A 22,739-nucleotide genomic window follows, 5' to 3' on the forward strand; every position below is an offset into this window, starting at 1 on the left:
AGGAAAGATAATCATTATAATTTTAGATCTGTATCTATAAGGAGCAAGCAAGATTTGTTCTTTTTTTTCTCTTTGTTTTTAGTTTCTCAATTATTTTCTTGTTTACACATTAAGTAAGAATTCTTGGCTCAGAGACTTTTAGTAAGTAATACAAACCTTTATTTCAAAGGGAATACTGTCAAGAACTTATATTCCCTCCAGCCTATAGCTTGCTACATCCATGAGGGTCTCGTTTTTTTCTTTTTCTTCATTTTTCCTGGCTCTCAAGCACACAAAGACTTTCTGGTTGATTTCCACTTCTTCCTGTTCCACAGTTTAGTCACCAATTCCTGTGAATTTCTTGCCAGGAGCTCTAGAACTGGCATGCCTAACCAGTTGATAATAACACCTTAAACAGTGGTTTTCTACATGGTCTGCCACCACTATACCCAAATTTCTTCTGGACTCACAGGACCTCATTGCTCACTCACAGTTTCCCAGAATTTTCATTGAAGCAAGGACCGAAGCTGGTAGCGAGCCTTTCCCCTTGTGCCCTGTTGCTGTCGCCATGACTCCAGTAGGAAAACCATGGGATTTGGGACCAGACAGGGGAGTGTGGTAGGAGACAGCTGAGAGATGCATGACAAATGTGGTTTCAAATTTTGGGTCTGTCCCGGTCCAATTGTGTGACATTAGGAAAATTACTCAGTCTCTTTAAGGTTCCATTTCTCTCACGAACATAAAGGAAAATACTATATTTTGTGAGACTGACATAAAATCATGCATTCAAAGGTCTAGCACATTGATATAATAAAAGCATTGTACAGCAGTATTCTTTATAATAGCAAATATTTTGAAATCAACTGAATGTTGTAATGGAGGATTAAATAACTAAAATGCAGTTTAGTTGTATAATATAATTCCATATAGCATTTCACATGAATAAATAGAGCTATATGAACCAACTTAGATAAGTCTCAAAACCATAATAACTGTTAGAAAAAAGATATTAGTAATAGGATATTATCATGTAAGTGTAATGCAAAAATATGTTAAATATTACTCATGGTTACCCATACAAATGAATCTCTAGAACAATATATCCACATATTATCTATAGCTTTATGGACTATGATGAAACATTACAAATTCATCATTTTAGTTGACTCTTAGAAGAAAGGGAATGGAATGGGACTGAGATTAACAAGATGTGATAGGAGGAACAGCGGTGGAATTGGGTAATTAAGTGTCTGGGTTTTTGGACATGTGAATTGCAAGATGCCTCTTTGGTATCCCAGTGAAGTTATAAGCCCAGAGATAAGGGCAGTTCAGGCAAAAGGTCTGAGCTAAAGATATGAATTTGGAGCCATCAGCATATAGCTGATACTTAAAGGCATGGTTCTGAGTGAGGTCATGAGGAGATGGGTATAGCAAAGAAAAGGGTCACACCCTGGCTGGTGTGGCTCAGTGAATTGAGTGGCAGTCTGTGAACCAAAGGGTCACTGGTTCGATTCCTAGTCAGGACACATGTCTGGATTGCAGACCGGGTCCCCAGTAGGGGGAGCGCAAGAGGCAACCACACATTAATGTTTCTCTCCTCTCTTTCTCCCTCTCTACCCCTCTCTCTAAACATAAACGAATAAAAGTTTTTTTTAAAAAAGAAAAGAAAAGCAAGAGGTCAGAAGGTACCCTATAATGTTTTGAGCATGAAAGATTAGGTAAAAGAGAAAATAATAAAGAGGCTAAGAAAAAGCTGCCATTGAGATTTGGGGTGTGAAAGAGAGCATGGTGCACTGGAAGACAAGCGAAGACAGAGTTTTCCGAATGGAGGAACGACCAGCACATCAAGGGTGCTGCTACGTCTAGTGTGCGGAGATCTGAGGACTAACTGAGATTTGGCAAAATAGATGACACGATTATTAGTGATAAAAGTAGTTTTATTAGAGATGTGGGTAAAAAAAAATTGACTAGATCCGGAAGAAGGTGAGATTATAGAGAGTACGAAGAACTCAGAAAGGAATGAGGGAAACTGGGTCAGCAATTGGAAGGGGGGTTGGTATCAGGGAGATTTTTTTTAGATTAGAAGGAGATATATTACAAAATGGCATGGCATGCATCCAAAATGATACAAAGGAGTACAATACATTTTTCTTTTGTTTTCATTATCTTTCCATGAGAAAATATAAATAGTGAGAATAGCCATCATGGGAGCCCAAGATAGATGAACAGATGGGAGGAAAAGTCGTGGCTATTCTAAACGAATTCAGGCCACATGAATTATGTTCTAAGATATCTGGAGTACATTTACAGCTGTATTTGCTGGCCTACAGATAAGAGGAGTGATCAATGAGTAAAGCAAGCTTATGCAGTTTGCTTTTTAAAAAATGGATAGAGGCACATTTCACTGACAGTGTAAAAAGCACTTTGGTAATGACCCTGAGGAAGATTCTAAAATCTTTCCTTCAAAGAATTTCTTGGGAAACAAGATAGTAATCTCTAGGACTGACACGGGCTTACCAGAAAAACCTTTTTCAATCTAGCCTCCTTTCTTTGCCTATCGGGGAAATGTAGGATTAATAGAATAAAGCAATTTCAATAAACATTTATAGATAAGGGTTATTTTATGTTTAATTGTTAACAAAAATTAGATGGTAGAGGAAAGTATATTAACATTTGAAGGACTAAATATACAGTACAGGGAGAGTTTAGAACCTTGATATAAGACAATAAATTATCTTTTTTTCACAAGTTATTTCTTCTCCCCATATAACCTGACTAGGCTTCAGCCACACCATAAGGTTTGTGTCCTGGTTATGCTTCATTCTGAACATGTTTTCCTTCTGCAGGAAGTTAGAGAATAAACTCAATGTCCCTACTTGCTCTGATATTCTTGTTCTTGTCTTTGGTACAGGGCATACCACACTGTATTAAATTTGCTATTCATCCACAGATATTTCTAGAAGGATTAAATTTTAATTTGACAGATTTGCCAACTGAATTTATTGGCAGAATAAAATGTATTCATATTTCAGGGTTGATTTGGTTTCCTAACATCTCTCTGATGAAATTTATGATGGAATTTCACAATTGTGAAAATAGTTTTGTGAAGGAAACAACTTCCTTAAGAATATCAGGACATTTTTGAAGCTACTGATATACTGTGCACTGTACTAAAATCTCTGGAGAATTTGTATGATATAAAAGTCATCAGGTAGATTAAGATTAGATTATATGAGAAAGGAGAACACTATGTTTGTGATGACTGCCAACTAAAAGGAAGAGATTGCAATGTAAGTTCTCCCTTGTAACAACTGTCCTGGGTCAAGGCAGGCAGGTGGGGAACATACCAGAAACTTTAGAGCTACATGTGAATTTAAAAATGCATATGAATATAATATTTTACTTCTTTATTTTTGTTATTCCTTTAAGTTATCTAGTTTAAAATACCATTAAAAGGCAATGTGAGTTTTTTTATGTTTATCAAGAGAGTGCAGGAGTACAGCCTTCATGTTCGCTTGGCTTGTACAAACATGGACTTCCCAATACATTTGAATATTTTAACTGTTCCCAAATGTTTACTCAGTACTGAGTCATTTATGAACTCTCCTTTCAATACATTTAATACTTATAATTTGTTCATCTTAAAGCTAAAATGGGAAGCAATGGAAAACCTTCCAGGTTCTATCTGGTTCTTGCATTCTTGTGAAATCTTACATGTGGGAAAAGAAGAAGCAGTGAAGGATAATATATTATGTAAAATAGTAAATTTAGTGTTTATTTGCCTAAAGCTTTTGGTGATAGTTTTTAAAGGGAATTAATAGTCTAAACATAGAATAGTTATTGGTTGACTAAAGATAGAAGACTTCTACATACCTATATATCAATAGCTGCATGTATGCATATATATCTGTGTACTTGTATAACTATGTTTATGTAAATATATACATATATACATATGTATATATCTTTTTATATATGCATGCATACATTGGTATACTTTTAATTTTCTTCAAATACATTAGTTCTTATATGGTAATTTTATCTATAGTAATATATAATTGATGTGACTCCTTGATGTGCTATGAAACAAGATTATTTAACTAATATAACTAATATATGTTTATAAACTAGAGATTTATGAAAATAAATGCACAGAAATATCCAGAAAAATTATTTTGTTTTATTTTCAAATACTTAATAAACATTTATCTTTTTCACCCTACACGTACTTATTGAGAGCCTGTAAATGCACAATACCATTCAAGATACAGGGGACACAAATACAGAGAGGAATTTTGTTCTTAAGGAGCTTGCTCTGTAATTAGAAGAGAGAAACTATAAAGAAATATGCAAGAAATTATAAAGTAGCAATAATGCTAGCTTGATTTGAACAGAATATTCCAGGGGAATGATTAGTCACATGGTCGCACAGGGTAAAATAGTTCTACATTCTCGTGAGACAAACACGATCAGAAAGAAATGCCGTTTCTGTAGGACGATTGCCCGTGTCTAGCTGATTTTAAACATTGTGCGCCACAGCCACGTGTGCAGGCCCACAAGAGATTGTACATATCTGGCCCCTCATTTGTTGTGATGTTTCCACCAGTCACTCTCCTCACACCCTCTGGGTCTCATCCAGGCCACCTTCCCTCAGTTCCCCTAACACATGTTCTTTTCCCAGCTAAGCTTCATCTGACGCACTCATACTATTGGGCAGACAGGATGTAAAGTAGGAGGAAACAGGAAATACTTTAATGAAAAAATTGCTTAATGTTTTTTCATTTGAATTTTTAAGGCAAATTTAAAATTTCAAGCAGGTAGTTTGTAAATTACTATTAAAAAGGTCATAAAGGAAAAGTTAAGCAAGGTTTCTCATTTTTGTATTCAATTTTTTGATATTTTTGACCAACATATGTGTTTTTCTGAAATATAGCACATTAACCCTAGTAATCACAATTTTATAAATCTGACAATGTCATTTTTTCCTTTGCAACAAAAACCAAGTAGTTATACATGGGAAATCAATTTTTAAAAACTTTATTGAGGGTCCAGGAATTTGCATTATATTTTTATGCACTGAGGGTTGCAGAATAACAGCTGTGCTGATGAAGAATCCCCTTCTCACCAAGAGAAGAATGCTGACAATGACATAAACATACACTCTTAACTTTTTACATTTCCCTAAATCCTAAAAATTAGTGCTCTGCTTTGCATTTTTATATGACATTGTAAGAAAGCAGTTCGTTTTTAAGGAAGGAGTCATAAAATCTCAATAAGTGAAAGGGATATAAAGGTCACTTAGTTTAACCTCCTATCAATTTCTAGTTTTTACAATATTTCTGACAGGATGCTTATCAAACTTCATACAGACACGCTCTGTCATGGCAAATCTATGACAACCCGAAGTGCCAGTAGTGCTTCTGGAGAGATGAATCAACTCCTCCTGTTTTCTGTGCAGACCCACTAGTCCCTTTTCTGCACTGGGTAACCCCATTTGTATTTCATTATTATTTTTTTTAAATTGGGAATTAAAAAAATAGAACTTTCAATATCATAAATAATGTTTATATGTTGGAATCACATTTCTAAGAAGACATCTCAAACTGAAAGTATTTATTATATAGTTTCTCATTCAGACTTAATTAAAATGTAAAATAACATCAGTTAACATTATTTATCTTTATTAATAAGAACAAAGAATTTAAGCACAAATTAAGCCACTGGGAAATACATTATATCAGATATTCAACCAATCGACCCATATGTGCCAGGCATTGAGGTTACACAAGTGAATAAGATGGACAGAGTTCCTTACCTCACAGTTTTTCATGTGAAACATACTTAAGGAACAAACTTGTGAAGAACTGTATTTGTTGATGATTTTCAGTGAATTCGATCTTTTGAAATAGTCCTGGTAAAACGTGTTAGTCATTGGTTGCAGTGGACGGGAGGGGAAAGGAATTGTTCTAAGCCGGTGAGGTTGAACGTGTAGGCAGTTATCAGTATTATGTCAGGTGTCACCTTGGGAGACTTTTCCCATTCATGTGCCACATTCCTGGTCTCCAGAGACTGTGGTAAGATGAGGTGGGAGTGCAGGGACCTATTAAAACACACCTGTAGCTTCGAACAAGTCATTGTGGTTAGTAAATTCTAAGACGTACAAACATTAATTTATCTAGGCCAACAAGCTGGTGTCTAGTTTAGGGCAGGGGCCCGGCAGCCTGGTGCACAGGATCTTCTCTGAGCAGAGTGGTTGAACTATGAGAGCTCCCAGGGCGAGGAGGGAGCCCATGAATGGAGTCGGGGAGGGGTGAGGTCTGAAACTGAGAAAGGGTGACTTAGAAAACTAAATAAAGCTCTTGTACGGTGGAAGGTGAGTTCACGGCTAGGGTTATACAATGAGGAAATGGGAAGTTAACTCAGGACAAGTGCAGAAGAGAGTTTGAGGCCAGATCCAGGGTTTAATTGTAGCTAATAAATGGGTGAGGTATGAGACCTACTCCTTCCGAAGTGACTCTCTCGGACAATATTTTTTTTTATTTTAAGAATCTTTAAGTAGGCCTTGCTCTTTTATCACATGCCATGCTTAGATCACTTAAAAAAGTGACGTTTTCAAGGCTAAATATTTCTCACCAGAAAAGTATAAACTTTGTTAGTATGTATGGCATTAGATAAAGATGCAGAGTGAGGGAATTCACAGGAAGATCTCTGTAGGAGTTACTTAAAGTTAGAGTTGATGTTAAATGTCTATTTTACTCATGGTTGGATTTCTCTAGTCCCATGTGGAAATAATTTGGAATTTCATTTCTGGATAGAGATATCTTTGCTTCCAAAATGAATAACCATAAGCATGGCAGCAGAGGCAGTCGATTCGGGGAATTCTTGGCTGCTGAGGATGATCATTAGCTGGATTTTAAGGAGTAAATTAAGCTTTGATGAAGATTGAGGAGTGACAGAAACAGACTCACAGATACAGAGAACAGACTGATGGTTGCTGGAGATGACCGGAGTTGGGGAGCTGGGTACAAAACGTGAGGGAACTGAGAAGTACAGATTGGTTGTTACAAAATAGTCATGGGGATGTAAAGCACAGCATAGGGAATGTAGTCAGCAGTAACACGATAACTACGTATGGTACCAGGTGGGTACTGGAAATATCAGGGAGGACATGGTGTAAAGTATATGATTGTCTAACCACTATGTTATTCATCTGGAACTAATAAAAAATAATATTGCATGCACACTGTAATTGAAAATAAATTTAAAAATTAATAAAAAAATGACAAAGTGAAATAGAAATGATGGTTTTCTTCTACTCAGATAAAATAATTATGAAATTATTTTTTTTTGGAGTGCATGTTTCTTATGCATGTTTGAAAGCACATATCCAATACATTTTTAAGTGCTTATAGAAATTTATATTTTACTCCTTGAGTGTTTAAGGATCATAAGCTCTGGAACAAGGCTACTTGGATTTGAGTTTGCCTCCTCTTCTTTGCTAGCCAAGCTATCTCGGCCAGTTAATTATGTTATTTTACTTCTGTCTACTCATGTGTAGATTGAGTTTAACACTAGTAACTATCTAACTGAATTATTGTGAAGAGTAAATGAGTTAGCACATGTCACCTGCTTAGAGCATGGCTTTGCACACATAGAAAACACTCAATATATGCTAATTATTTTGACAATAATAATGATCATCATCATCATACCTATGCCTCTGAAAGAGGCATTGCCTTTGCCTTTTTGAAAGAAGAATGCATTAATAGAGTTTTACTGAGTAGCATTAGTTTTATTAAAAACATTATATTACAGAAAATTTCAAACAAGCAGAAAGTTAGAATGGGGGCATGCAGCCCCTACAGACCAGCCGTGATTCAGCTTTAACAGTGACCGTCTCGTGCCCAGACGTGCTTCGTACGTCTCTGCACCCCATTCTCATCTCCCCTGGGTATTTTTGAAGCCAATCCCAAACATGTTTTATTTAATCTGTAAATATTTTAAATTTCTTTCCAGTGTGCATCTCTTAAAGATAAGGACTCTTTTTCTTAACTCACAATCACATTACTATTATTACTCCTAAAATCCCTTAGTATTTATTAAATACCCTGCCAGGCTTCAGATTTCTTAATTGTCATACATGTATGTATGTTTTTCATATATATATACCCTTGAACTATTCAAAATGTCGTTCCTCTCCATTTTCTCTAAATTGATAATATAACCTGTAATAAAGGAAGAAATAAGAATTCATAGACATTTGAAAAACATTGGGTCAATCACTTTTGGGCTTGTTTCATCTGAATGAATTTACACCAAATGATTTCCAAAGATATCTTACTTTTTTTTTAAATTTCATGATAATTTTAGTCTAAAACCCATGTCCAAATCAGAGTTCAAATCGTCCACATTGCCAAAGCTATTTTATATTTCCAGAGGATAATTTGAGAATTGTGCCATTTTATTCACTTAGCAATAAGGTTCGTTGTCAGTACGGAGACTCAGGAATGAATTAGAACTACTGTGCAGAAATGACAAAAACCAGGATCTCAAACCACGGCACCCTCTGAGGGCACCCCATGCTTCTCCGCACTTTCTCGTTGCCTCTAAAGCAATACTAATTTGGAAAAGGCCTTGGATTTATGTGACAACTCCTTTCCCCCACCCCCCGAAAATTCTCCAAGCACATTTCAGAAACTCATTTTTGGCAGATGTAAATTTAAGTAAATTGGCCAAGGTCACAGCACAATAAGGGCAGAGTTATCAAGGGAATGCAGTTTCCTGCTTTTTCCGCCATCCATGAAATTAGAGTAACTCCACCCCTAAAAATGAAAGGTTCTACTTTTTCCTCTCTCTCTCTCTCTCTCTCTCTGAAATTATAAACCATGATTTGGAAATGGTTTTTTTTTCCCCTGTTCACCATTAACTCAGGCTCTCAAAAGTGGTCTTTTAGGACTATGAAATGTTTGTGTGTGCATTATTTCAACAACTGTTACTGCATATATTACAACCTATACAATTTGCTTTAAAAGGAGAGTGCATTTGTTGTTTGAGCTGAACCATCAGATTTTCTTTCTCACACACTGTGACATGATGAAGCTATCTGTGGGAGCAAAACTAGTTCACTTTCCATAGGTAAGCACAGACTGTAAAGTGGATTATTAAAGTACACAGAAGTAGAAAATTAGATCAGAAGTGATGTTTTACTGTGAGGTCTTCTTTGGGCTTTATAAAGTAAGAAAGAACTAACCTTGTTCTATTTTTGAGTCCTAAAAAAAACCACACAAAACAAAAACCTCATAGCAGGCATATCACCTTTAATTAGGTTTCTGCTTTTGGGAAGCATTTTACCAGCCCCCTTTCATTTATTTTTAATGATGTTATCACTAACAGGCAAACAGTCCCTTAATAAAACAAAAACAGTTTCTATATAAAGCCTGGTGTACATGTCCTGAGTCAGTCATCTAAAAACAAATGTTATGATTGTTTCCGTTGTGCTCTTAGAACCCTTAATGGCCCTACTGTGCAGATATGCAAAACATCAGCCTCGGAAATACAGCTGTGTCTGTTATGCAGCTTTCAGTAAATGCTTTTCCATACTCACTTGCAATATCAGCAGTGAGGTTCAACCGGCAGGGTCATGGAAAAGACAGAAAAGTCAATTAAGTAGATCTTTTCAGCCCAAGCTAGGCCGGCTCTTTCATAAACACATATGACTTATGACTTGAGAAACAAGCCACACAAAATGTTTCAAAGATAAATCAAGGTGTGTATGTGTGCGTGTGTGTGTGCTGTGTCCATGTTTAATGATTGACGCCGTTCCATTTTTGCCAAGCAATCCCAAGGGATGCACTTCAGTCCCATCTTCTCAGTTGCCAAAGGCAGTGATGACTTTGCTGTCAAGGCCAAGTGTGGAAATATTAAATATGTAGCTTGATTTAGAGTTTCCCCTGTATATACCTCTGCGAAATATAAATGCAGAGTGGTCAGAAATGAAAGACTGTCTTTTGAGAATAATGGTAGAAAATAGGCTTTCCCTTTAAAAAGATGAAGTGTTTTTAAGACACTAAGGGTCCCTATTTTCCTTCAGCTACTATCCCTATGTGGTTGCTTCCTAGAAACCCTGGACCCCACAGTGTTTGCATTTTTCCCACTACCCAATGCCCATTCCAAGCATACCTTGCCATGAAGATTATGGTTTTCTTTTTTTGTACTCTCCTTTCAAGTTGCATGGTCTAAATATAATCTCTTATTTTTCTGAAGAACCACTTGGTGCTATTTGAATCAACCTTTTGGCACATAACATTATTACAATTCTGATTGCAGACATTTTTAAAATCATCTTCCTTGAGCTTCCTCATAACCCAAGATAATGTCTGTGAAATTACCTTGTAATCAATAGTGTGGTTTTCCAAGAGAAAGTATTTTTAGTTTTGCTCTCATGAATGTGGTGTAACCTCGGGTGAGCAGAGATTACTATATCCTCCTCGTTTCTGCATTTTGAACTCTTCCAGCTTTTGCCTCTTCCCATCTCACTCACATATTCCTGCCACAGCATTAGTAAGTATGTCTCTATGTCAGGGCCCTGAGACTATTTCTCCTTGCAAGGCTTGCTCCCTAACTTTCATCGTCACCTCCAAGGTGAACTATTCCAACATTAAGAACCACAGATAAAGGTGAAAGTTGCATAGATGCATAATAAATGGTTTGTGCATTAAATTGGGCAGAACTGTGAGTCTGGTATATTTTTTAGCACACCTCCAGTATCCTGCCAAATATGCACTTACGATGATCTCCTTCCCATATTCAATCTTTCCCTTCATCCACCAAAACTCAAAATTCATAGTTCTAATATAACTTCATTCAAGTGGACCCAAGGAACCTCTTAAGTGTTTATGTTCCTCTTAGTGTACTTACCCATTTCTTGTGGCTCCTGCTACCTGAAGTGAAATTGGTAAACTAATTTGTACTCTTTCTCAAGTTGTTTCTATTGTAATTAAGTTTAACTGTTCACTGAACTAATCCAAGGTTATTTTGTATAAGGCAACTATAATAACATATAGCGGTAATTTTATTATCTAGTGTACATGATATTTCTTAATCACCAACCTCACTAAAGATAAATAATATAGAAACCACAGGCTTATGCTACAAGTCCAGGATTGCTCCATGGAATTTTGAAGCCAAGTTTAGGAAAATGAAAATTGTAATATATTTAATTATTTTAAAATTATTAACACTTTGCATGTATTAGCATTTTATATTTTACAAAGCAGTTTTACATAAATAACTAAGTGGATTTAAACTATAATTCTCTGAGTTTGTAATCATCTCTTTAATAAACAAAACAAATGAGTCTCACAGAATATAAGAGAAGGAGTCTTTGCTCTACTGTTTGGTAGTTCTTGGTGAGCCAGAATTTGAACCCACATTTCCTGAATATACCTTGGTTTGCTTTTCATTTTTCCAGTTCTCCCATTTAATGAGATAGCTGTCTCACATTATGAAGACAATTTCAAAAAAATTTCTAAAGTAATTTTGAGCCCAGAATTTGAAAAATGGGCTTAAAATTACATATAGGAAATAGCTTCATTCCATGATAGGCCTGGAAATTTTATAAGAATTGGAATAGATATGTGAAAGTCATGCAAATCAATTTTAATGTGGTATTTTTGGAATTCCTTATTTTTTGAGAAGCTAAAAATAGAAAGGAAAAAATTTACATGGCCATATTCTGATTTATGATTACATTCTGGGATTACATTTTTCACCTTTATTTTTAGTCTCTATTGCCAAATTAAACCCAGAGTCCCTGGAGGCAGAAGGAACCAGGTTGAGGTTATGGCTGAGCTCAATTTAAATGACTGTGTTTTATATCTGAATATAGGTTTCAACTATTTTAAAACACCAATCCTGAATTTTTCAGATTATTTATGCCTGTATTCCAGTTCAATAATGTGGATGAAAAGCTTACAAAACCACCAGTAAGTGTAGCTAGCTGTACAATTGTGATGTATATTTAACAAAATGAAAAAAATATATTTTTATAAATATTCACTTTTGTACAGAAAGTATCATACTCTCAAAATTTGTTAACATTTTATCCACTTTGCTAGTATACAAATAGAGCTTTATCATGCAAATTCCCAGATCACTTGTAAAATACTTAAATATAGAGTTTTTCCCATTTTAATAATATTACTATCTATTCCACATCAAGAGGAATAACTGTGAATCCACTTAGAATATATCATTTTCTAAAAGGGAGTATTGTTTTAGTATTGGTTTTATGATGTAATAAAAGACATGAGACAAAGACACACACACACACACACACATGAATTTGAAAGTGGCTTAAACCATAATTCAAACCCAAAGGGATTAGTAGTGAAAATAACAACTGAGTTAGATTTTATTAACAGGAAAGAAAACATTTTAAAGTAGAGGCCCATTATTTTTTTAAACAACATTGTTCCTTAGGATATCCTGCTAAATTGTTATGTCTGATAAGATTGGAGGGAAAAAGCTTGTCTTACAGAGTCATCAATCTTACTGAGAGTCATTTATTGATAAGTGACTTTAAAATATGAGTAAAATCATTAAATGAAGTGATGAGAAGAATGAAATAATACTCTTCTATGTTGTATTGATTTTGAATTTTTAAGATAGTTTTCTTCTCTTCCATTCAAGCTTTCTATTTATATCTATTATTCTAACTGATGTTAGCTGATTATATGTCATTATAATCACCATTATATTTATTATGTAATTATCAATATGTTAATCTAGTCAATAGATTTTTCTCTGGTCAAAAGATAAAATTGTGTATTATTTTGTAATATGTGCTATTCTATTTTTCCTTTAGAAAACTACTATAGTTTCCTATAACTGAACTAAAATGCAAAAAATACTTGAAAGTTAGGCATCATTCTTCCTTTGGAATCTACAAATAACAAGAACTCCTTTGGGTGCTGGCATAACTGCTGGTCCCTTATGGACGTGGAGGGCTCTAAAAACAGCACCTAGTTAATGCAGCTTTCAAAATGCTTACTTTATTCCCAGATCGATGCACCTTTCACTGCATCTAATTTGCCATTCCAGGTGTTGGGAGTGCTTGTCTCATAGGTGGTTGAAGTATTTTCTAGTTTAATAAAATGAAGCAGACTAATTTAAGGATTCTTTTACTTCATTTTTATTGTGTACACTATTATAGGTGTCCCCGTTTCCCCGCCTTTGCCCACCTCTACCCAGCCCTTGCCCCACTTCTTTCAGGCCATCGCCATGCTGTTGTCTGTGTCTGTGGGTTGTGCATGTGGACTCTTTCGGCTAACTCCTTCACCTTCTTTCATCCAGTTCCCTCACGCCCCTCCCCTCGGACAGCTGTCTGTCTGTCCCATGTGTCTACGCCTTTGTTTCAGTTTTGTTCATCAGTGTATTTTGTTCATTAGATTCCACGTATGAGTGAGGTCATATGGTGTTTGTCTTTCACTGACTGGTTTATTTCACTTAGCAGAATAGTCTCCAGGTCCAACCACATTGTTGCAAGTTCATAAACCTAAGTAATCAATGACATGCACTGAAATCTTGTGTTTGTGTGAATCATTCTTCTTCAGACATTACCTAGATATTTGTAACTCTTTGAAACTTATAATTAAGAAAGTACTGACATTTCTGAATTGAAAGCAACTCATTGCCACTCTCTAGTCAATATTGATGAAATCTCTACTTAAACAATTTTAAGAATTTTTATAAGAAATAGTAGAGATATGAATGATACTAAAATTTGTTTCATTCAACCTGCTAGTTTTTTTAAAAATGAGGAAATTGAAGCTTGAAGTGGTTACATTTCTAAAGTATTTGAAATAAACTGGACATGAAGTCATTTTTTTAATACATCCCAAAATACTAAAAAAAAATGTTACATACTATTTTAGTTACCTACAGCTGTGTAATAAATCATACCAAAACTTAGTGACTTAAATCACCAAACATTTAAAATCTCAGTTTCTATGGATCAAGAATTGGATGCAACTTAGCTGGGCACCTCTGGTTTAAGGCTGCTCATGAGTTTGCACTTATGCTCTCAGCCAGGGCTTGCAGCTCAGCTAAAGGCTCAGTTGGGACACCAAGAAGAGGTAGAACACAGGTATAATGCAACAGTACTCAGACCTAAGAAAAGATGTAATACTGCCATTTGCAACAACATGGATGGATCTTGAGAATATCATGCTAAGTGAAATAAGTCCAGTTGGATAAAGGCAAGAACCATATGGTTACACTCATATGTGGACTATAAGACTTAAAGCAACAAGGTAAACAAACAAAAAAGATTAAGGATTAAAAGGAAAGACGGTTCAAATATGTGTACAAACAGAAAGAGAAAGAGGATCAGAGAGACCATTTAAAAGCAAAATGTGGCAAAATGTAAAAAATGGTGAATTTAGGTAAAAAGTTGAAATAGTTTCTAAGGCTATTATAACAAATGACCACAACGTTGGTAACTTAAAAGCAACAGAAATTTATTTTCTCACAGTTCTGGAGGCCAGAGTATAAAATCACGGTGTCGGCAAGGACCAGCTTTCTCCAAGTGGCTACAAAAGAGAATCCATTCCTGACCTCTTCTCACTTCCATGGCTATCAGCATTCTTTGACTGTGGCTACAAAATTCTGGTCTCTGTCTCAGTCTTCTCTTTGCCTCTTCCTCACCTCTGTGGACCTCTCTGTCTCTCTCAAATCTCCCTTTGACTTTCTTTAAAAAAAAACACTGGTCATTGAATTTAGGGAGCATCCTAAAGCCAGCATGATCTCCCCATCACACGCTCCTTAACTTAGTATCATCTATGGAACCCTGTTTTACAAATGACATTACTGGGTTCCAGCGATTAGACACGGCCATATATTGTGTTTATCATTCAACTGACTACAGGGGTATAAAGGAATTCTTTGCACAATTCTTGCAACTTTTCCATAAGTTTAAAATTATTTAGGGGCAAAATATTAAAGAACAAAACCAGATTACATTGTCAAATGCTATAATCAAAGATCATAGCATCTGACAAGCCAACTTTCTTTTAAAGATAAAACTTTAAAAAATATGTACAATCGACAAAATTGGAATAAGGTGTTTTGTGAGTCTGTGCTTCATCATCATTCACTGTTTGAAGTCAGTGGAGATTATGTGATGTCAAAACTCTCTTCCATGTTGTCTGGTCTCTCAGACTTTTCCTTTAATCTTCTTAGAACATTTAGGATATCAAAGGTCACTTTTATTTTAAAAGGAAGAACCATGTTCTCAATTTTACTCTTTGTCAGAAGACTAAATGAGACTTTCTATGATGTTAATTGCCACAAGATGACAATTTTTTTTCCAAGGTAGAAGAGTCTTAAAGCCCCCCAAATATTTTTGTTTTGTTTGTTTGTTCTTTGATTAGTTTGTTTTCTTTTAAAAAATGCATATTGAGCTTAAGAATCTCCTTAAAGTTTTTAAGTAGTCATTCTGCCCTAAATTTGTTTATCTATGTATTGAATTAAAGTGAATTTGTGTAGTACCTCCACTATGTAAAATGATAAATGATTAAATTCAATCAAGTCTATACCAAATAATAGTCTATTCACATTTATCTGAGACCATGAGAACCAAGATAAGCATTCCATTGAAGCAACTGCAAAAAAAAAAAAAAAACATGAAATGTGCATGCACACACACACAGAACAATTTTAATCTTATACTGGGAAAAGTTGAGTACTAATAGCATAAGAATGGAAAACAAAATGCTTTGCTAACTATAATAATTAGCTACTTGATGATTGGGATTAGCCACTCTAGAAATGCTCCTGGAGGATTGTAGATTGTGTTTTTTATTTTCAGTGTTCTATCCCCAGTGTCTAGCACATCATTTTTGTTAAGTAAATATTGGCTACATAAATGCATGTATCACAATTGATTTAAGTAATCCACACAACAAGCAAACATATTCAAGCTTACATGTATTGAAATTTAAATAATCATGGGGGTGATGGGACTTCTAATTACATGTTGTGTGCATACAAACATGTGTGCTATTTTCTCGGACAACCTTTAAGAATTGTAGAGTCTCAAACTACAGCTGAATGTAACCTCAGGTGGTCATCTGGTTCTATGCCTTTCTTCAAGAGACAAGCAATTATTATCCAGATGATCTATTAAGCCACATTTTCTTTAGCATCTGACAGCTAAGGTGATGTTGATCAGAAAATATTGCTCTTCATTCTTAAACAATTTCACATGCACATAGATGTTTAACAAGCTCCTTTTCAGAGATATTATGAGAAAACACTAGCAGCCTTGGTCTGGAGGAGTAATTTATGACAGCGAGGTAAATGGTGTCCAAGATCACCTTGATCATATTAGCCATGCACTGCTGTCTTTCTTTAACCCTGTTGACAAGTGGGATAAAAAGAAAAAGAAAAGAAGGACACAGTGAATCCTTCCTTTGCTGCAGACTCCATTTCTTCCTCTAGTGCCTGCTTCCTCCCATCATCTGTCAGTCAGGTAACAGAGGAGGGACGGGAAGGAGAAACTGCAGAGGAGTGAGTGAGTGAGAGAGTTATGTTAATAGGAGGCCTGTGTCCATTGCTCTCCTCTCCAACCTTGCTTCCCTTTAACTAGTTCACCAGCGAGAAATGTGGAAAGGTGAGGCAGATGAATTTAGCGTGTTCTGACATTAGTTAGAGACAGAGAAGTGTGGCAACTTCCACAGTGTTTCTGCCCCAGAGAGAGCTAATTGGAAAACGTGTTGTGTGGTTAGGTGTTGTAATGAAAAATAAAGGAATGATTGAGCAGAACAACGGAATCGAATTATAAGCACAAATGAAATTGTGCTGAAGTTTTTAGCCACCTGCAAAATTGAGAGATACTATCAGGACTGTGCAAATACGTTGCTCTGATTAATTTTCCTGGGGTCAAATGAGAAAATACTCATAAAATTGAGAATTCTGCCATAAGTAAAATTTTCTCTGTGATATAATAAACTAAAACAAAGCATAACTTGTATCTATCTCAAATGAAACCTAATACAGAACTGAATAAAAGATTTCACTGTCAGAGTAAAAAATAATCTGTATTGGGAAATTACCCCAAGTTGCTTAAAATGATGAAGACTATTCCATAAACTAAGTAAAGACTAAACTATCTTAGATGGTTTTATATATTTTTAAATATTTTTGTGGAAGCTGTATCATTTTACCCTTCTATAGAATCCCTTTTCATGAATAAAAAGCTAGTTTTTCAATGTTAAGGTAAAGGGTGTTCAAGTTCAAAGGCATTAGACCTTTAGTTTTAAGGACGTTGAACAATTCAGTTATAATTTATAAAGATTATATTTGATTCCAACTTTGTTTTTAGTTGTGGAATGATTTTATTTGTATATTGTTTTGTAGATTTCTTAACAATGTATTTGATCAAATCATTGACATAAAGGAAGGGTTAATTGAGAAAGAAACATACTAATATGTAAAGTATTTCTGTTATATGAAGCTCTAGAAAGATTCTATTGTCAATCCGAACAGAACAAGCTAAAATGAGATAATTGGGAAGGTGCCCATAAAGTCAGCCTGAATATATTATCACAACTATATATGAGATAATATTTGTTTTAAAAAGATTCTATGGCACTGTAAACTCAGTCTCATTAGAGACTGCATTTAAAAGGCTTATAAAGTTACTCATTAATGTTATCTTGTTGTATCTCCACAGCTTTTTCATTAAAGAAAATTCAGCAGAAAGCATTTTCTCCTGATAGCAGGAACCAATTTGCAATAAATGTTCTGGAAACCACTAGGGAAGCCATTACTGAGGTCTAATAAAAACAGACAAGCGTAACTTGTTCTATATTTTTGTTTCAATCACATACAGATGAGACCCCGCTTTCCACACCAACCGCAAGAGACAGCCTTGACAAACTTTCCCTCACTGGGCATGGACAACCCCTACCTCCAGGTTTTCCGTCTCCTTTTCTGTTTCCTGATGGACTGTCTTCCATAGAGACCCTTCTGACTAACATACAGGTAAGCCTTTTTGCTATCTGGCAGATAGGAACCCAAAAACCCAGTTGAAGATTTGTACCGAATTCATAATTTTCCAGTTTAATCCATTTATGAATTTGACTAAACCATCATATAGAATATTTTCTAGCAATTTAAGATTTGAAACTTGGTACACTGATCAAATTGGTTTAGAAATACACAAATATGTACATTAAGCTGTAATAAAAACTCAGATGAACATGAACTGGGCCTTTAAAAAATCGTTTTACCTAAATGTTCTCCTTATTGCTGACTAATGGGAAGAATTTGAATGTTTAAGTTTGCCCGACTTGCTAAATGACGGCACACTCATTCTAATAAATATTTAGTTATTTTTACACTGTTGGCCTTCCAGTGAGGAAATGATATGTTTAGTCATTTAAGTGTCTGGTATAAAAGAATCCAAAAAAATCTCTTCTTTCATAAATAAGTTTGTTTCAGTTAATAGGATTTCTTCAAAGAATGGACTTCAAAAAGCCATACAAAACTTTCCACGGATTTCCTATGTAGTCCTCAGGATGTATATTTTACGTACAGTACATTATGAATCAAAAATACTTGCAGTTAACAATAACATGGAGCACGGAGCCAAAATAATACGAGTGTGTGGGATAAAAGAAAGCATAATTTTCTGCCCACACATGAAGTGATCATGTGGGCCCCAGATGGGGACTTTGCCATCGACTTCCCCATATCTGGAGTAGCTGGCAGTAAGAATGTGCTTGTTGATTCTGCGCCGGTAATATGTATTTTTAAAATTTTACTCTAGCACTTCATCTTTAGTGATATTTTTCTGTACACATTTCCTAGCATATTAAACTTTCTCCCAGTAGAAATGTAATTAATTTTATTTACCTCTCCAAGGACATAACAGAAGGCCTTTAATGTAACATATCTTCTCATCTATTAATATGGCATTTTTAATACTAATGTAATTAGAGTCTCCAGAACTGTATTCAACTTAAAGGTTTTATATCTCAGTAATTGAAATAAATCATCAATCTAGCCTAAATTTAATCAAGGCCAAATAGTTGATTATATTTTAAAGTAAACAGAAGACTTTTTCTAAATTTGACCCATGGTACTGTTTACTATGAGGTAGAGTGTTGCAGTTTTTCCTTTTTGTTAAATGCTTTTGCAAAATATCCTTCAACGCTTTTGAATCTCCACTGTGAAAAGAAAGGGAACGATTCATTTTTTAATGTCTACAACTCCATATGAAGCAAAGAGAAAGCAAAACATCTACTTAAAATTCTCATCTAGTTTGTGTGTCTTCACTAACTCAAACCTCTGTAACCAGGAAAGTGGTCATTTAATTTTAACTTCAGCAGAGAAAACCTGTTTAGTGTCTTCAGTGTGAAACCAGCCCACTCACCTGAAGGTTAGGTTCACACATGGACTCTCCTGTTGTGTGAACGCCCTGTCTCTAAGACAAATACTGTCTGTTCAGAAGCATTCACCCACCCCAGACCCCAGGCTCCCAGACTAGCAATGATATCCACATCACCTCAAACTATAACTCTTCCTTTAAAAAAAGAGGGGGAAAGTCTTGCAATATCTTTTACACAACAGTGTAACATTTAGGCATTTAGACATTATTTATTTTATTGAAGCTATCTATAGATTTAATATACCCTCCTTTCTAATCTCCAGACAGCCTTGAGGACATATTTTAGCAAAAGTTGTTGATAGGATAATAGTCAAGGCAAACTAAATTATTTCTAGTTTGAAATCATAGGGATCTGGCACTGATAATGTTAGGATACCTACAATAAAAATACTTCATTAAAAATAAATTATAGCTGTCCAATATGGTCTGATGTATATGTAATGAGACTATAGATTAGATATTATATATTTATTTGTATGTATTACATGTGTGTATATGGGCATGCACATATGTATACTTAAGGTAAAATAATAATTAAAGATCTTAAATAATTAAAGAGTTTCATGAACAGTTTTATATATATACACACACACACAAAATATATATGTACTTGTACACATGTACACACATAGATACTGGATCTATGGTTAGTAATGTTTTTACAGAAGTTCGTAGATGCTAGCTCTTGTACTATTGCCACATTTACTGAGTTGTAGCAATATCTTTGGAATGGTATAGTGTGTTTAAACAGTCATGACCCCAGCTTATTGGTCATACAGTAGAAATGTGTTTGCTGTCCAAATTCTAATTTTGGTAATTACGTTCTGCCTACCTCAATTTCCTTTGCAATTTCAATTATATGCTGTGGTCCCTCTGCTTTCTACTTCCCGATGGTAACATTCTTGGCGTGGTAAGTTTAAAGCTCCATATTTTCTCTGGAGGTGTTTTATCAAGATAGCAATGAAAAATTGAGTTGAAAATGTGTAATTTTTCAAATTATAGAATTTCATGTATGAAATTCTTATTTGGTATTTTGGCATATTTGGTATTTTAATTAAACAAGGCATATGGTTATATTTAAACTTAATGTACATAAAGTTTATCTTTCTTAGAACCTTCAAAATAATATGTTTAAGAAGTAATTGTACTAATAATATTCAAGAATTTAACTTCACAATATTCTATAATAGTTCTCAATTTTAAAATTTGTAATGGTTACTGCAGACTTCCCTTCCATGACATATTATAAAAATTGAATTTTCATAAATCTTTTTGTGCTTTAAAAAAGGTCCTATAGAATAATACTATATACTAGTATACTAGTATTTTAAAATATAGTATATATAGTATGGAAAAGCACTATCTATATATATCGCCAGATGTTTTTAACTCTTTCTTGAAACTTGAGTGTTTTAGAAATTAAAAGTAATAATGGATAAATGTATTTACAGTAAAGGATAGTAATTTCATTTTAGTGAGAGATATGATGCATTCTCAATTTTGCTTTGAAGGTTTTTAACACTTTTATCTTATATGAAATTTCATTTTATGTTTTTAAATGTTGGAAGTCTCTTTTATAGCTTTGTTATTCAAACATGTCCATGGAGAACTCTCTGTGTGATTTCAAGTGAGGAAACTGGAAATTCAATGTCAGTTTACTAGATGTGCCACTTCAAACACTGATGACCATTTGGACACACTTAAAGGAGAATTTTACTCAGTATTCTTAATCTGAACTTCCATGCAATAAATCATAGCTAGGATCTGTATGTACATAGATTTGAGAACATACAATATGCATTTGTTATTTTAGTGCCTGAATTATTTTAAATTACTTATAAATACTACAATTAGAATTGGTAAGTAAGTAAAAAGTAGAAACTAAAATAAAAGTAGAGAACATGAAACTCAGCTAGGGAGGAGGCTGACATTGAAGACATATGCCTCTTTAAGGGGGTATATATTAGGAGTTTGGTTCACTTAGTCTTTCTATATGGATGAATTAAATAAAAAATAAAGACCCCAAAAGAACATTAAAACAACAAAATAGATCACTGGCTTCAAAATATGGGTAAGCTGAGATCAGATATGTTGTTCTTACATTTTACTATGAGGAAAAGAATAACATTAATTTCTTAAAAATCTGGAGTACCTATCGTATTTACTATTTTATATCATAAATATTCTACTATAACACTACTTCACTTCTGACACTTCTGGTCATCAAATGTCTGGTAGCTTTCCCCACAGCAAGTGATTCTGCAACACCAGCTGGTGCCCTACAATTTAACTCAGTTCTGGCACTCTCTACCTGGAGAATCAGTCCCACAAAACTGCTCCTGGCCCGACTTCAGAGGCTAGTTGCAATCCAGGCTGTAACTTGTGCTTCTGACCAACTGTCTCTAGATTAGAGGTTCCCATGACCACTCCTCAGGTTCAGTGAACCTGTTAGAGCAACTCACAGAACTCAGGAAACATTTTACTTGCTGGATTCCCAGTTTATTATAAAAGGATATAATTCAGGAACAGCCAGATGTAAGTGATGCCTAGGGCAAGGCATTGAGAAGGGGCCCAGAGCTTTCATGCCCTCTTTGGGCACACGCTACCCACCAAGCTCCTTTCATTTCCAACCAACCCAGAAGTTCTCCCCTTGGAGTTTTTCTGGAGGTTTCACTTCCTAGGCAGGACTGAAGAAATCATTCACCATTCGGGATCAGTTTAGCTTCTCTCCCCTCTGGCCTCCCTGGAAGTCTGAAGGGCAGGACTGAGAGTTCCCACTGTCCAATCACAGTGTGGGTTCCCCTCACAGTCAGCCTCTGTTCTTTGGGGCTTTCCTAGAGAGATCTTAGTAACATCAACTCAGACGTAGTTGAAAGGGGCTTATTATGAACAACAAAAGACACTCATTTTACCTTTATTGCTGTTATCACTTAAGGAATTCCACCCGTGGTAGGATTTAAGTGCCAGGAAAGAGCATATACACATATATACCTCTTAGTATAAATCACAATATCAGAGGTCAGTCTCTATGCTAATTATATACAACGTTACATGACTCTTCTTTCTAACTCTACACAGTGGATTTTGTTGTTATTGGCGTTCTACACATGCGAAAATAGAGGCAGATAATCATTTGATCAAAGTTACATGTCGTTGGTGACATCTGAATTTAAACAACAGCAGGCTGATCTCAGAGCCTGTGCTGCCATATTGCGGTATGGGTCCTATGAATCACAAGACAGGTTTATACCTGGAAGAGCTTTTGATGAAGGGTCCCTCATTGATCCGCTTTGGAGAATAGTAACCA

General features: G+C 35.1%; 1 protein-coding gene across 1 annotated transcript in view; it reads left to right on the forward strand.

The window, feature by feature from the left end:
- Positions 1-22,739, forward strand: part of DACH1 (dachshund family transcription factor 1) — a 399,674-nt gene that overhangs the window by 338,352 nt on the left and 38,583 nt on the right. Inside the window, exon 7 of the mRNA XM_028526299.2 lies at positions 17,873-18,024. Coding sequence (XP_028382100.1) covers positions 17,873-18,024 — 152 coding nt within the window. The remainder of the gene's footprint in view (positions 1-17,872; positions 18,025-22,739) is intronic.

Source organism: Phyllostomus discolor, chromosome 11 (assembly GCF_004126475.2).
Source record: "Phyllostomus discolor isolate MPI-MPIP mPhyDis1 chromosome 11, mPhyDis1.pri.v3, whole genome shotgun sequence".
NCBI lineage: Eukaryota > Metazoa > Chordata > Mammalia > Chiroptera > Phyllostomidae > Phyllostomus > Phyllostomus discolor.